General features: G+C 36.6%; 1 protein-coding gene across 2 annotated transcripts in view; it reads left to right on the top strand.

Moving 5' to 3' along the window:
• SLC5A8 (solute carrier family 5 member 8) overlaps positions 1 to 17067 on the top strand; it is a 68485-nt gene that overhangs the window by 38515 nt on the left and 12903 nt on the right. For both annotated transcript variants that reach the window (XM_025881363.2, XM_073900424.1), the window contains exon 11: positions 14057 to 14143. In XM_025881363.2, coding sequence (XP_025737148.1) covers positions 14057 to 14143 — 87 coding nt within the window. The remainder of the gene's footprint in view (positions 1 to 14056; positions 14144 to 17067) is intronic.

Here is a 17067-nt window from a genome sequence, read left to right on the forward strand (position 1 = left end):
CTATAGTTAAGAGTCTCTTTCTTGGTTTGTCTCTCTTTCTCTCTTTTTTTCTTTGCTCCTTTGTTTGGTTTCTTAAATTCCACATGAGTGAAATCATATGATATTTGTCTTTGACTGACTTATTTCTCATAGCATTGTATTGTCTAGTTCTAGCCACGTCATTAATAATGGCAAAATTTCATTCTTTTTTCTTTTTTTTGACTGGCTAATATATATATATATGTAATCTCCAATCAGTGGACACTTGGGCTGTTTTCATATCTTGGCTATTGTAAATAGTGCTGCTATAAACATAAGAATGAATATATCCCTGTGAATTAGTGTTTTTGTGTTCTTTGGGTAAATACCCAGTAGTGCAATTACTGGATCATAGGACAGTTTTATTTTTAACTTTTTGAAGAATCTCCATACAGTTTCCAAGTATGTATTACCATCAAGGGTGGCACCAGTTTGCTTTCCTACCAACAGTGCACAATGGTCCTTTTTCTTCACATCCTCACCAACGTCTATTGTTTCTTGTGTTGTTGATTTTAGCCATTCTGATTGTTATAGGTGATATCTTATTGTAGTTCTGGTTTGCATTTCCCTGATGAAAAATGATGAACATCTTTTCATGTGTCTGTTGGCTGATGTCTTCTTTGGAGTAGTGTCTGTTCATGTCTTCTGCCAATTTTTTATTAGTTCTTTTTCCTGGTGTTGACTTTTATAAGTTCTTTAAATATTTTAGATACTAACCCTTTATCAGATCTGTCATTTGCAAAAGTCTTCTCCCATTGAGTAGGTTGCCTTTCAGTTTTGTGGATTGTTTTCTCCACTGTGCAGAAGCTTTTTATTTTGATGTAGTCCCAATAGTTTATTTTTGCTTTTGTTTCCCTTGCCTCAGGGGACCTATCTAGAAAAAGTTGCTACAGCCATGTCAGAGAACTTACTGCCTGTGCTTTCTTCTAAGATTTTTATGGTTTAAGGTCTCACATTTAGGACTTTAATCCATTTTGAGTTTATTTTTGTGTATGGTGTAAGAAAGTGGTCCAGTTTCATTCTTCTGCAAGTTGCTGTCCTGTTTTCCCAACACCATTTGTTGAAGAGACTGTCTTTTTCCTAGTAGATAGTCTTTCCTGCTTTGTCAAAAATTGACTGACTATATAATTGTGGGTTTACTTCTGCATTTTCTGTTGTGTTTCATTGATCTATACATCTATTTTTGTGTCAGTACCATACTGTTTTGATTACTACAGCTTTGTAATACAACTTGAACTCTGGAATTGTGATGCCCCCAGCTTTGCTTTTCTTTTTCAAGCTTACTTTGGCTGTTTGGGGTCTTTTGTAGTTCCATATAAATTTTAGGATTGTTTGTTCTAGTTCTGTGAAAAATGTTGTTGGTATTTTGATAGGGATTGCATTAAATGTGTAGATTGGGTAGCATAGACATTTTAACAATATTTGTTCTTCTAATCCATGAGCATGGAATATCTTTCCATTTATTTGTGTCATTTTCAATTTCTTTCATCAATGTTTTATAGTTTTCAGAGCACAGGTCTTTCACCTCCTTGGTTAAGTTTATTCCTAGTTATTTCATTATTTTTGGTGTAACTGTAAATGAGATTGTTTTCTTAATTTCTCTTTCTGCTGCTTCATTCCTGGTGTATAGAAATGCAATACATTCTGTAGATTGGTTTTGTATCCTGTGACTTTACTGAATTTGTTTATCAGTTCTAGCATTTTTTTTTTTTTGGTGGAGTCTTTCAGGTTTATATATATAGTATCATGGCATTTGCAAATAATGAAAGTTTTACTTCTTCCTTACTGATTTGGGTGCCTTTTATTTCTTTTTGTTGTCTGGCTGCTGTGGCTAGGATTTCCATAACCATATTGAATAAAAGTGGTGAAAGTGGGGGCACCTGGGTGGCTCGGTCATTTGAACATTTGACTCCTGACTTTAGTTCAGGTCATGATCTCAGGGTCCTGGGATCAAGCCCCATGTCGGGCTCCATGCTCAGCACAGTGTCTGCTTGGGATTCTCTCTCTCACTCTCCCCCAACTTGTGCACTCTCTCTCTCTTTCTCTAAAATAAATAAATAAAAGCTTAAAAAAAAAAAAGTGGTGAGACATCCTTGTCTTGTTCCTGACCTTAAGGGAAAAGCTGAGCTTTTCCCCAAGAAGTATGATGTTAGCTGTGGGATTTTTGTATATGGCCTTTATTTTGTTGAGGTATGTTCCCTCTAAACCTACTTTGTTCAGAGTTTGTTTTTTTTTTTTATCATGAATGGATGTTGTACTTTGTGAAATGCTTTTTCTGCATCTATTGAAATGATCATAGTTCTTATTCTTTCTCTTATTGATGTGATGCATCACATTGGTTGATTTGCGAATATTGAACCACTCGTACAACCCAATAATAAATCCCACTTGATTGTGGTAAATGATTTTTTTAATGTATTGTTGGACTCAGTTTACTAGTATTTTTTTAAAAATATTTTTACATCTATGTTCATCAAATATATTGGCCTGTACTCTTTTTTTTTTGTGGTGTCTTTATCTGGTTTTGGTATGAGGGTAATGCTGGCCTCATAGAGTGAATTTGGAGGTTTCCTTCCTTTTCTATTTTCTGGAATAGTTTGAGAAGAGTAGGTGTTAATTCTTCTTTAAATGTTTGGTAAAATTCACCTATGAAGCCATCTGGTCCTGGACTTCTGTTTGTTGGGTTATTTGATTACTAATTCAATTTCTTTGCTGGTAATTGGTCTGTTCAAATTTTCTATTTCTTCCCGTTTCAGTTTTCATAGGTTATATGTTTCTAGGAATTTATTTCTTCTAGGATGTCCAATTTGTTGTTTTTCATAATATTCTCTTATAATTATTTGTATTTCTGTGGTGTTGGTTGTTATTTCTCCTCTCTCATTTGTAATTTTATTTAATTTGAATTATTTCTCTTTTTTCTTGATAAGTCTGGCTGGAGGCTTATCAATTTTATTAATTTTTTCAAAACCAGTTCCTGGTTTTATTGATCTGTCTTATTTTTTTAGTTTCTATATCATTTGTTTCTGCTCTGATTCTTATTATTTCCTTCCTTATGCCAGTTTTAGGCTTTGTTATTCTTTTTTCTAGCTCCTTTAGGTGTAAGTTTAGGTTGTTTATTTAAGATTTTTCTTGTTTCTTGAGGTAGGCCTGCATTGCTATAAATTTCCCTCTTAGAACCACTTTTTCTGCATCCCCAAAATTTTGAACCATTGTGTTTTCATTTTCATTTGTTTCCATGTACTTTTTTAAAAAAGATTTTATTTATTTATCTGACAGAGAGAGAGACAGCGAGAGAGGGAACACAAGCAGGGGCAGAGGGAGAGGGAGAAGCAGGCTTCCAGCTGAGCAGGGAGCCCGATGTGGGGCTCGATCCCAGAACCCTGGGATCATGACCTGAGCCAAAGGCAGCCGCTTAACCGACTGAACCATGCAGGCGACCCTCCATGTACTTTTTAATTTCTTCTTTTGCTTCCTAGTTGACCCATTCATTGTTTAGTAGCATGTTATTTAACCTCCATGTATTTGTATTCTTCCAGATTTTTTTCTTGTGGTTGACTTCTGGTTTCATAGCAGTGTGGTCAGAAAAGATGCATGGTATGACTTAGATCTTTTTTAATTTGTTGAGGTTTGTTTTGTAGCTTAATATGTGACCTATTCTGGAGAATGTTCCATATGCACTTGAAAAGAATGTGTATCCTGCTTTTGGCAATGGAATGATTTGAATATATCTGTTAAATCCATCTGTAGTGTGTCATTCAAAGCCATTGTTTACTTGTTGATTTTCTGTTTAGATTATCTGTTCATTGATGTACATGGGGTGTTAACATACCCTAATATTAGTGTATTACTATCAATTAGTGCCTTTATGTTTGTTATGAAATGCTTTATGTATTTGGGCACTTCCATGTTGGATGCATAAATATTTACAATTGTTATATCTTCTTCTTGGATTATCCCTTTTATTATTATATAGTATCCTTCTTTGTCTCTTTTAAGAACCTTTTTTTATTTTTATTTTTAAAGATTTAATTAATTAATTTATTTGAGGGAGGAGGGGCAAAGGGAGAGGAAGAGAATCTTAAGCAGACTCTGTGCTAAGCATGGAGCCTGATGTGGGGCTCAGTCTCACAAACCTGAGATCATGACCTGAGCTGGAATCAAGAGTCAGATGCTTAACCTGCTGAGTCACCCAGGTGTCCTAGAATCTTTTTTTAAAGTCTAGTTTGTCTGATATAAGTATTGCCTCTCCAGCTTTCTTTTGATGTCCAGTTGCATGATAATTGTTTCTCTACCCTCTTACTTGCAGTTTGCAGGTGTGTTTAGGTCTAAAATGAGTCTTGTAGGAAGCATATAGATGGGTCTTGTTTTTTTATCTATTATGTCACCTTGCATTTTGATTGGAGCATTTTGTCCATTTACATTCACAGTAATTATTTTTTTTAAAGATTTTATTTAATTATTTGAGAGAGAGAGAACACAAACAGAGAGGAGGGGCAGAAGGCAAGGGAGAAGCAGACCCCCCTACTGAACAGGGAGCCCAATGCAGGGCTTGATTCTAGGACCCTGGGATTATGACCTGAGCCAAAGGCAGATGCTTAACCAATTGAGCCATCCAGGTACCCCTCACAGTAATCATTGATGGATATGTACTTATTGCCATTTTATTACTTGCTTTGTGGTTGTTCCTGAAGATTTTCTCTGATCCTTTCTTGTCTTTCTTTCATGGTTTGCTGGTTTTCTTTAGTGATAAATTTGTATTTCTTTCTCTTTATTCTTTGCATATTTATTAGTGGTTTTTGATTTGTGGTTACCATTACGTTCGTATATAACATCTGCATGTAACAGTCTATATTAAGTTGGTGGTTGTTTAAGGTTGAACCTATTCTTTACTCCTCTCCTCCCCACGTTTTAGGTATATGTTGTCATATTTTACATCCTTTATTTTGTGAATTCCTTCACTGATATTTTATAGAAATATTCATTTTTACTGTTTTTGTGTTTCCTACCTTCATACCATTACTTTTAGTCTTTCCTTTCTATTCATAGAGTCCCCTTTAGTATTTCTCACAGGGCTGGTTTAGTGGTCATGAACTCCTTTAGTTTTTGTTTGTCTGAGAAACTCTTTATCCCTACTTCTATTCTAAATGATAGCCTTGCTGGATAGAATATTCTTGACTTCAAATTTTTCCCATTCAGCATTTTGAATATATACATCCTAGTCCTTTCTGACATGGACAGTTTCTGCCGAAAAATCTGCTGATAGCCTTATGGGGTTTCCTTTGTATGTAACTGTTGTCTTTTGTCTTGCCACTTTTAAGATTTTTTTCTTTATATTTTACATTTTAATTACAATATGTCTTGGTGTGGATCTGCTTTTGTTGATTTTGTTGGGGGTTCTCTGTGCCTCTGGGATCTAAATATCTGTTTCCTTCCCCAGATTAGGAAAGTTTTCAGCTGTTATTTCTTCAAATAAATTTTCTGCCCTCTCTTCTCTTTTTCTTCTGGGATTCCTATAATACAATATTACTGTGTTTCATGGAGTCACTGAGTTCTCTAAGTCTATTGTCATTTTTTCATAAGTCTTTTCTCTCTCTTTTGTTCAGCTTGATTACTTTTCATTACTCTGTATTCTAGGTCATTGATTTGTTCCTGTGTTTCTTTAAGCCTACTGTTCATTCCTTCAGCATGTTTCTGATTTTGTTTATTGGGCCCTTTATCTCTGCTATATTATTCTTATCTCCATGTTAATGGTCTCACTGGTGCCCTCCACCCTTTTCTCAAGTCTAGCAAGTATTTTTATGATCATTACTTTAAATTCTCTATCAGACATGTTACTTGTATCTGTTTCATTTAAATCTCTAGCTGTGGCCTTGTCCTGTTCTTTCATTTGGGACAACTTCCTCTATCCTCTCTTTTGTCTAAGTGTCTCTGCCTGCTTCTTTGTGTAAGAAAAGTCAGCTACGTTTCTTCTTCTTGAAGGTAATGGCCTTATGAAGAAGAGGTTCTATAGTGCCCTGCAATGTAATATCACCTGTTCTCCAGGGCCTGGTGCTTCAGAGAGTGTTTCCACTGTGTGCTGCATGCACTCTGCTATTGTGTGCTGGCCACTTTATCCTTCAGGCCAATTGTCTGTGAAGGCTCTCTTTGCCTACTGTGAGCAGTATTTGTTTCCTGACCTGAATGTGGGGAATTTTAACTAGGTGTACTCTGGTCTGCTTATGAAATGATTCCTGTTGCCACAGCTGCCAGAACTGAAGCCCTCCAGAATTCACCATGTCGTGGGCAGGGGTTTGGGCCAATCTTCCAGGGGAGAGGGCCCACTGTGCTGGGTCTGGGGCAAGCGTGACTGAGATGGGCATTTCCACTGGAGTGGATAGGTCTTGGTGTAAGCAAGTTGTGTAGTTAGTGTCAGCACTGTACTGGTTCCCACAGGTGGCCCTGTGCTTATGCTGAGTGGCAGTGGAGGCCAGTTATCTTTGTTCCTGGAGGGGTCTCTCCATGAATGCTGCCTCTCTGGGACATCCTCCAAGAAGAGCAGATAACCTCCCCACTATGTGCCCCAGGCACTCTTCAGATTGTTGTTTCCATCCTGTATGTCCACAGGCTATTTGCCCTGCTTTCTCTCCAAGAGGAGCCCCAATGCCCCTGGGCTCTCCCAGGCCAAGCCCACTGACCATTAAAACTCCAGGCTTTAAGCCCTGCTGGTTGCAAGAACTCATGAAATTCAGCCCCTCTCACTTTCCAAGCCAATTGCTGTTGGGAATCATCTTCCCTGTGCACTCCCCTGTGTGCTAGTCTGTCTCTTACCCTTGCCTGGGACCACAGCTCTCTCCCTACCACAGTGGCCACAATCTGTTTCTCTCCCAGACTATGTCTCCACCCTTCCTACTTTCTGCCATGTGGCCTCTCTCTACCTTTAGTTGTGGAGTTTGTTCTGCCAGTCTTCAAGTCAATTTCTGGGGTATGTAGGATAACTTGATAGTTATCTAGTTGTATTCATGGGACAAGGGGAGCCTAGATTCCTCCCACCCTGCCACCATCTCCCTCCTTATCCCAGTATCTAATTTTTAAGTGATTATAAATGATATTGTACTTTTAATGTTGGTGTCCATGTGTTTGTTAGTATGTAGAAATACAATTGATTTTTGTATATTTGTGTTGTATCCTGAGACCTTGCTGAATTTACTTATTACTTCTTGGGATTTTCTACACAATCATGTCATCTTCAAATAGGGACAGTTTTATTTCTTCCTTTCCAATCTGTATGTGTAGCTTTTATTTCTTTATTGCACTGGCTTCAACTTCCACATCATGTTGAATAAGAGTAGTAAGAATAGATACCCTTTCCTTATTCCCCAGTCTGGATGAGGAAAGCATTTAGTTTTTCACTCTTAGATATAATGTTAGACATAAGATTTTAGTAGATGCCCTTTACAGTTGAGGAAATTCCCTATTTCCCTCTTTTCTATCTTTCTGAGAGTTTTTATTATGGATGAATGTTGAATTTTGTCAAGTGTTTTTCCTTCATTGATTGATATGGTAATATGATAGTCTTCTTTAGTCCGTTGACATGATGAGTTACATTATTGATTTTCAAATGCTTAACCAGCCTTGTATTCCTGGAATAAACTTCAGTTGGTCATGGTGTGTAGTTATTTTTATATATTTCTGAATTCTATTTGTTAATACTTTGTTAAGGATTTTTACATCATGAGAAATATTGATCTGTAGTTCTTTTTTTGTAATAGCTTTGTCTGGTTTTGGTATCACAATCATTCTAGCTTCATGAAATAAAGTGGGAAGAATTATTCTCTATTTTCTTAAAGAGCTTGTATAAAATTGGTGTTAATGATTTAAATGTTTGGTAGTATACTCTAGTGAAACCATCTGGGCCTGGGTATTCCTTTTTTGGAAGTTTTAAAATTAAAAATTAAATTTCCATAAGTTATAGGGCTATTCAAATTATTTCATATTGAGTGAATTATGATAGTTTGTATTTTCAAGAAATTGGTCCATTTCATCTAAGTTGTAAAATTTGTGTGGGTGGAGTTGTTGATAGTATTCCCTTATTATACATTTGGTGTCTGCAGGGTCCTGTAGTGTTATTGCCTGTTTTAGTCCTAATATTGGTAATTTTATCTTTTTTTCTTTCAGTCTTGCTTGAGGTTTGTCAACTTCATTGATATTTTTGAAAAACTATCTTCTCATTTCACTGATATTCTGTATTGTTTTTCTATTCACAATTATTGCCTTTTGTTCTTATCTTTATTGTTTTCTTCTGTTTGCTTTGGGTTCATTTTGCTGTTCTTGACATGAGACCTTAGATTATTGATTTGAGACTTTTCCTCTTTTATAGTGTGTGCACTAATTGCTAAAAATTTCCCTGTCAGCATTAATTTAGCTATGTCCCACAACTTACCATATTTTGTATTTTTAAGTTTCCTTTGAGATGTCCTTTTGACCCATGAATTATTTAAAGTATGTTACTTAGCTTCCAAGTGTTTAGAAATTTTCCTGTTATATTTGACAAAGTACAGCATCCTTTCTTGATCAAAACTCTTCAGAGTATAGGGATAGAGGGTACATACCTCAATATCATAAAAGCCATCTATGAAAAACCTACAGCAAATATCATTCTCAATGCGGAAAAACTGAGAGCTTTCCCCCTAAGGTCAGGAACATGGCAGGGATGTCCACTATCACCACTGCTATTCAACATAGTATTAGAAGTCCTGGCCACAGCAATCAGACAACAAAAAGAAATCAAAGGCATCCAAATCGGCAAAGAAGAAGTCAAACTCTCACTCTTTGCAGATGATATGATACTGTATGTGGAAAACCCAAAAGACTCCACCCCAAAACTGCTAGAACTCATAAGGAATTCAGTAAAGTGGCAGGATATAAAATCAATGCACAGAAATCAGTGGCATTCCTATACACCAACAACAAGACAGAAGAGAGAGAAATCAAGGAGTCGATCCCATTTACAACTGCACCCAAAACCATAAGATACCTAGGAATAAATCTAACCAAAGAGGCAAAGGATCTGTACTCAGAAAACTATAAAATACTCATGAAAGAAATTGAAGAAGACACAAAGAAATGGAAAAACGTTCCATGCTCATGGATTGGAAGAACAAACGTTGTGAAGATGTCAATGCTACCTAGAGCAATCTACACATTCAATGCAATCCCCATCAAAATGCCAACCACTTTTTTTCAAAGAAATGGAACAAATAATCCTAAAATTTGTATGGAAGCAGAAGAGACCCCGAAGAGCCAGAGGAATCTTGAAAAAGAAAAGCAAAGCTGGCGGCATCACAATTCTGGACTTCCAGCTCTATTACAAAGCTGTCATCATCAAGACAGTATGGTACTGGCACAAAAACAGACACCTAGATCAATGGAACAGAATCGAGAGCCCAGAAATGGACCCTCAACTCTATGGTCAACTCATCTTTGACAAAGCAGGAAAGAATGTCCAATGGCAAAAAGACAGTCTCTTCAACAAATGGTGTTGGGAAAATTGGACAGCCACATGCAGAAGAATGAAACTGGACCATTTCCTTACACCACACACAAAAATAGACTCAAAATGGTTGAAAGACCTAAACGTGAGTCAGGAGTCCATCAAAATCCTAAAGGAGAACACAGGCAGCAACCTCTTCAACCTCAGCCGCAGCAACTTCTTCCTAGAAACATCGCCAAAGGCAAGGGAAGCAAGGGCAAAAATGCACTATTGGGATTTCATCAAGATAAAAAGCTTTTGCACAGCAAAAGAAACAGTCCACAAAACCAAAAGACAACCGACAGAATGGGAGAAGATATTTGCAAATGACATATCAGATAAAGGGCTAATATCCAAAATCTATAAAGAACTTATCAAACTCAACATCCAAAGAACAAATAATCCAATCAAGAAATGGGCAGAAGACATGAACAGACATTTTTCCAAAGAAGACATCCAAATGGCCTACAGACACATGAGAAAGTGCTCAACATCGCTCGGCATCAGGGAAATCCAAATCAAAACCTCAATGAGATACCACCTCACACCAGTCAGAATGGCTAAAATTAACAAGTCAGGGAACGACAGATGTTGGCGGGGATGCGGAGAAAGGGGAACCCTCCTACACTGTTGGTGGGAATGCAAGCTGGTGCAACCACTCTGGAAAACAGTATGGAGGTTCCTCAAACAGTTGAAAATAGAGCTACCATACGATCCAGCAATTGCACTACTGGGTATTTACCCCAAAGATACAAATGTAGGGACCCGAAGGGGTACGTGCACGCCAATGTTTATAGCAGCAATGTCCACAATAGCCAAACTGTGGAAAGAGCCAAGATGTCCATCGACAGATGAATGGATCAAGAAGAGGTGGTATATATACACAATGGAATATTATGCAGCCATCAAAAGGAATGAGATCTTGCCATTTGCAATGACATGGATAGAACTGGAGGGTGTTATGCTGAGTGAAATAAATCAATCAGAGAAAGACATGTATCATATGAACTCACTGATATGAGGAATTCTTAATCTCAGGAAACAAACTGAGGGTTGCTGGAGTGGTGGGGGGTGGGAGGGATGGGGTGGCTGGGTGATAGACATTGGGTAGGGTATGTGCTATGGTGAGCGCTGTGAATTGTGCAAGACTGTTGAATCACAGATCTGTACTTCTGAAACATAATGCAACATATGTTAAGAAAAAAGAAAAAGAAGATAGCAGGAGGGGAAGAATGAAGGGGAGTAAGTCGGAGGGGAGACGAACCATGAGAGACAATGGACTCTGAAAAACAAACTGAGGGTCTAGAGGGGAGGAGGGTGGGGGGATGGGTTAGCCTGGTGATAGGTATTAAAGAGGGCACATTCTGCGTGGAGCACTGGGTGTTATACACAAACAACGAATCATGGAACACTACATCAAGAACTAATGATGTATTGTATGGTGATTAACATAACAATAAAAAATTAATAAAAAAAGAAATTTTCCTGTTATTTTTCTACCTTTGATTTATAGTTTCATTCCAATGTGGTCAAAGAGCACACTCTGTATGAATTTAATTCTTTAAATCTGTTGAGGTCTATGTTACAGCTCAGGATATGACATTTTGGTACATGTTCCATGGGCACTTAAAAAGAATGTGTATTCTTAGCTGTTAAGTGTAGTGTTCTATAAGTATCAATTAGATCCTGTTCATTGATGGTGTCACTGAGTTCTTGTATATCTTCTCATTTTCTGTTTAGTTGTTTTCATCAATTGGTAAGAGTGGAGTGGTGAATTCTCAACTATAATTGTGTATTTGTCCTTTTTCCTTTTAGTTCTATTAGTTTTTGTTTCATGTATTTTGAAGTTCTCACTTGGTGCATATATATTTAAGATTTCTATGTTTTGGTGAACTAATTCTTTTGTCATTATATAATGTTTCTCTCTAATAATTTTATTTATCTAAAGTCTAACTTATCTGATATTAATGTAGTTACTCCTATTTTCCTTTGACTAATGGTTGCATGATACAGCTTTTTTCATCCTTCTACTTTGAACTTGCCTAATCATTATATTTTAAATGAGTTTTTTGCAATCAGTATATGATTGGGCCATGTTTTTAAATATACCCTGCCAATTTCTGTCTTTTTATTGATGTATTAGACATCTTCTACACTTACTGTAATTATGGGTATGTTAGGGTGTAAGTCTGCCATTTTTTGTTTTATGTTCTTTCTATTTTCTCCCCCCCACCTTTCTATAGGATACATGAACATTTTTTAGAATCCATTTTTATTTATCTGTATTGTTTTGAGGTTGCCTCTTAGAATAGCATTTTCAATTGTTGCTTTAGGTATTACATTATATAAACATAACATAATCTACTTGTTTTGTCATTTCACAAGTTTGAGTACAGTATAGAACGCTTACCTCCCTTTATGTCTGTTTACCTAGTTTCTAATACAGTTGTCAAATATTTACTCTACATACATTTTGAATTACATTAAGCAGTGTTATCATTTTTGTTTCAACAATCAAATATAGCTTAGAAAACTCAAGAGGAGAAGGAAAGCCTATTATATTTAGCCATATCTTCACTTATTGTATTCTTCCTTCCTTCCTGATGTTCCAGGTTTCCTTCTTTTTATCATTTCTGTTCTGTTTAGAAACTTTCTTTAGCCATTCTTTTAGGATAGGTCTGCTGTCAAAAAAATTCTCTTCGTTTCCCTTCATCTGAGAATGTATCGATTTCCCCTTTATTCCTAAAGATATTTTTGCCGGGTATAGGATTCTGAGTCAGCAGTTCTTTTTATCCAGCTCTTGAAAAGTATGTGTCACTTTCTTCTGGCCTCCATTATTTTTGATGAAAATTTTACTGCCACTCTAATTATTTTCCCATGCAGGCAAGGTATCATATTTCTCTGACTACTTTTACAATTTTTTCTTTGTTCTTAGTTTTCAGAAATTTATTTCAATGTGTCTTGGCATGCACTTCTTTGGGTTTGTCCTATTTGGCGTTTGCTCAGCTTTTGAATCTGTAGTTTTATATTTCTCGTAACATTTGGGAAATTCATACATTATTTCTTTGAGTATTTTTTAGCCTCATCCTTTCTTTTCTCCTCTAGGACTCTGATGACATGAATATTAGATTTTTTGTTATACTTGCACAGATCCTGGAAACTACTTTCATTTTTTTAAAGTCAATATTCTCTCTGTTGTTCAGATTGGGTAATTTCTATTGGCCTATCTTCCAGTTCACTAATTCTTTCCTCTTTCTCCTCCATTCTGTTGTTGGGCCCATCTACTGAGATTTTTATTTCAGTTAGTATTTTTCAGTTCTAAAAATTTCCATTTGGTTCTTTATATCTGCTATATTTTTGCTGAGACCTCCTATTTTTTTCTAAGACCTATTTTTTCATTTATTTCAAGTATGTCTTAATTACTGAAGCAGTTTTGTCATGGCTATCTGGGATCCTGGACCTCCCCATGATCCAGAAAGTTGAAAGTCAATGCTGAGAAAAGCAGGTCCTCCAAACTCCTGCTTTAGACCTAAGGCTTGGGTCCATTCTGGTTTGTTTGCTTGTGGCATACCATTGTTAAAATAGTTTGATCTCATCCTGATTATATGAATGAATGAATGATGTCCAGAAGCTCCAAGCTTATCTAGCACATCTAAGCCAAATCAATAAAATTCCTCTGAATATGCTTTTCTCCATAGTCTGCATTATTGCTTATAACTATTATTGTGATTGAGTCCCCTTTTTTTCATATATTAACTCTGGCCTGAGTATATACAGTGAGGTGTTCTAGTAGTGTCACCATAACTCCAAGCCAGTTCTTCCTTGTTTCATTTCTAACCAAAGTATTATTTCCTGAGATAGGCCTTTTTTGGGATATAGTCTTTGTGCCTCCAAAACTGGCTCACAGGTCACACCATCACAGCCTGCTTCATGGGCCATGTTACTTATTTCACGTTTTGCAGTGAAGTCTGTCTTCCTTCCTATTGGGCTTTGGTTCAAGAGAAGTTATGAAATGACTCCCTAGGATTACATTCTAAACCCATTTCCTCCTCAAACACTAGTTATTTGTCATCTCTATCCACAGTCCTTTCCCTAGTCCACAAGGTAGGCTTCTAATTTTTTTAACCTAGGACTGCCATCTATATTCTATAAAATTTTTCTTGACTTGATATTTTTTCTTTGATTTAGTTATTCTGTTATCAATCCCCTTTACTCTGTAGACAAACCAATGTGTCCTCTATCCTTCTTTTATGGTTCTATCCACTCTTAAAAATTATCCATTGGCTTATTGGGAACTCACATCTCTTGGAATTTTCAGCTTTTGCATTTCTCTATGAACAGATGAATAGTTGAGACTGAGAAGCAGAAGCATTCAAGTTCTGATTATCTATTTGCCAATTACAAGGCGGCCATGATTTTCAGGAAGAGATTGATTACTTCAAATCCTCATTCTCATGAAATTACTTTGAAACACTTGAACTTGGTATTTGAGATTGCTAGTTGCTGACTTTATTTATTTATTTTTTTTAGGCAGCACTCAGCATATTTGGCATGGTTGGTGGACCACTTCTGGGCTTGTTTGCTTTGGGCATTTTGGTTCCCTTTGCCAACTCAATTGTAAGTATAAAGAGTGAGTATGTGTAAAGCTTACTTTCCCAACTATAGTAGCAGCTCTATAATTTTTTCTCATTTGGAAAGATATAGTTCCTTTAATATCTGTCATTAGTGACTTGATGACTTAAATTACTCATATTGACTTTGCTGGGGTATAAAATAAAGTGCTATGCACTGGGACTTTGCATATATGAAACTAAATGGAAACTGCCAAAATAATATATATTATAAGTATTATATAGCTAAATCATAATATTATAATATAATTATATAACTAACTATATAATATACACTGTATAACATAACTAAAAGATATATATTATGAAACAATATATATTATATTGTACACTATATATAATATATATTACAAATAGTATATAATATAACTAAAGGAGCAACATTTTTTGTGCATTTATCTTTTTGCCCTTCTTGAAAATCACTAGGATTTCTAGAAACATTTTTTTAAATTTAAAATAAATTAATTGAGGGCGCCTGGGTGGCTCAGTCGTTAAGCGTCTGCCTTCGGCTCAGGTCATGATCCCAGGGTCCTGGGATTGAGTCCCACATTGGGCTCCCTGCTCAGCGGGAAGCCTGCTTCTCCCTCTCCCACTCCCCTTGCTTGTGTTCCTGCTCTCACTGTCTCTCTCTGTCAAATAAGTAAATAAAATCTTTAAAAAATAAAATAAAATAAATTAATTGACACATAGTATATTATTAGCTTCAGAGGTCACTAAACTCTACCTCTAAAAATCACTAGGATTTAAAGAAAGGAGATCAACATGCTCAGATGTGAAAAGATTTAAGGGAAAAAGAGCTGAGGATACCTGTGAATAGCCAGAGTACAGCAGAGAGAAGCAATAAGATAAGTGTTTCACCACCTTGACCAGAGAGTTTATATTCCTGATATTTAAAGCTGTAGTTCCAATATCATGGTTCTGGCCCCAAAGGGGTGATCATAATTGGGAATAGTATCCAGAATGAGGTAATATCTCTCTTCTACACAGACATTTCTGTGCTTTGAAGTACTAAATTTTGTTTGGAATAAATTAAATTGAAATTATTTCTGTGAAAGCCAGGAGAAACTCCGCTGGGTCAGTCCTGCTGTAAGCTGAAGTTCAGGAAAAACTGATAATGTATATATGGTTTTTCATGCAGACATTGAATAAAAGCAGAACCATGACTTTGCATTTAGAATTCCATTTTCTTCATGAAGCATTAGGGATTGGTAAGGCAGCTACTAATAAGGGCTATTACCATTATTATTAATGATAATTCTTAAGGAAAATAATTCTTAACAGATGGTAGCTACACTTGTGGTAAGCATCGCATAACGTATAGAGATATTGAATCACTGGGTTGTGTCCTGAAACTAATGTAACATTGTGTATCAACTGTACTCAAATAAAAATTAAAAAAAAATTATTCTCGGGGGCCTGGGTGGCTCAGTTGATTAAGCATCTGCTTTCGGCTCAGGTCATGATCCCAGGGTTCTGGGATCGAGCCCCATGTTGGGCTCCCTGCTCAGCAAGAAGCCTGCTTCTCCCTCTCCCTCTGCCTCTGCCTGCCACATCCCTGCTTGTGCTCTCTCTTTCTGTCAAATAAATAAAATATTTAAAATAATAATTATTATTCTCAAAAAAATAATTGTCAGTGAAGTATCATATGAAAAGCCAGTTTGGTAGAAATTAATCAAAATGAAAGAATAGTTTGTATCTACCTTGGAATGTTGAAGCTTTGATTAGACTCTTTGCATTATGAAATGCACAGTGGTTTGTTGAGTGTCTGAAATATTAAGAAAGACTGACTTGGTTTTTGACATTTACTACCACCGTGGGTTGCCTTCAGAAAAGCTGTAGCAGACTAGGTCCCACATAACCTTTTCTCAGGAGAACTATGATATTATTACTCCTGTCATAGGAGGTACCTCTTTTTACAATACCCACATTTTTCATTAGCAGAATATCTACTCTTGCTTTGGAATGGACTTCCTGCCTTCCTCTTTCCCTCCATCTTTCTCTCCCTTCCTCTCCTTCTCTTCCTTTGCTTTTCACCCTCCCTCATTTTCTCCCTCTTTTCCCCCTTCTTCTCATTCATTCATTGAGTATTTATGAGCTAAGCACTGTTCTGGGAATAGAGAACACTGAATATTTCTGCCCTCATGGGCTTTATAATTTCGTGGATTTTTGATCAAGCCATATACAATGCTGAGAATAAGCAAGTCTGGCCTGTCAACAGCTGGCCACACTACTATTCCACCTCATGTTATTGAAAAATATTTAGTGCATGCCTGCTATATGTCCAGCACTGTAGTAAGTGCTGGGGTACCAAAACCAAAAATATCTAATTCTGCTTTCAAGGTTCACAGCTTAATGAAAGAGCTCAGAGTGTTTGTCCCCAACACAAATCATCTGATCTTGTCATCAGCCTTCATCTTACAACACACCATTCTTTTTTCCTGCCCTGTGATTTTGCTTATGTTTTTCCCCTTACTTCAAATATTCTCCCCTGTCTTCTCTATGGTGAGCCCAAGGCAAAAGCTGCTTTGTCTGGTCAGTATTCTTAAAATAAGGGGGAAATTTTCACCACAGAAGAAGAGGCCTACCAGCTTGAGGTTTGCTTTTGGCCCACTCATTTGGAACTAGGGCTTAAATCATTCAAGGTCTGGCAGAACACTTGGACTGCTGGTGAAAAGCAGAAACGGGGAACCCAAGTTTTCCAAAGATTGAGAAACCAGATGTCTTCAGAGGGGACATCTCTTCTTGTCTTTAGAAATACTTGGTGTGGTTGTTTGCACCATTGCAGTCATTTGTGAACACTGCTTCCTCTTTCCCCCCTAATTACCCTGAAGCACAATTACAATCATGCATGTTGTTAAGTATGGAAATGAACTCTGTGTCTGCTTTCCCCTTCATAGTCTGTTGTTCATT

The sequence above is a fragment of the Callorhinus ursinus genome, unplaced genomic scaffold (assembly GCF_003265705.2).
Source record: "Callorhinus ursinus isolate GAN/ISIS: 27379988/994484 unplaced genomic scaffold, GSC_fseal_2.0 scaffold14, whole genome shotgun sequence".
Taxonomy (NCBI): Eukaryota; Metazoa; Chordata; class Mammalia; order Carnivora; family Otariidae; genus Callorhinus; species Callorhinus ursinus.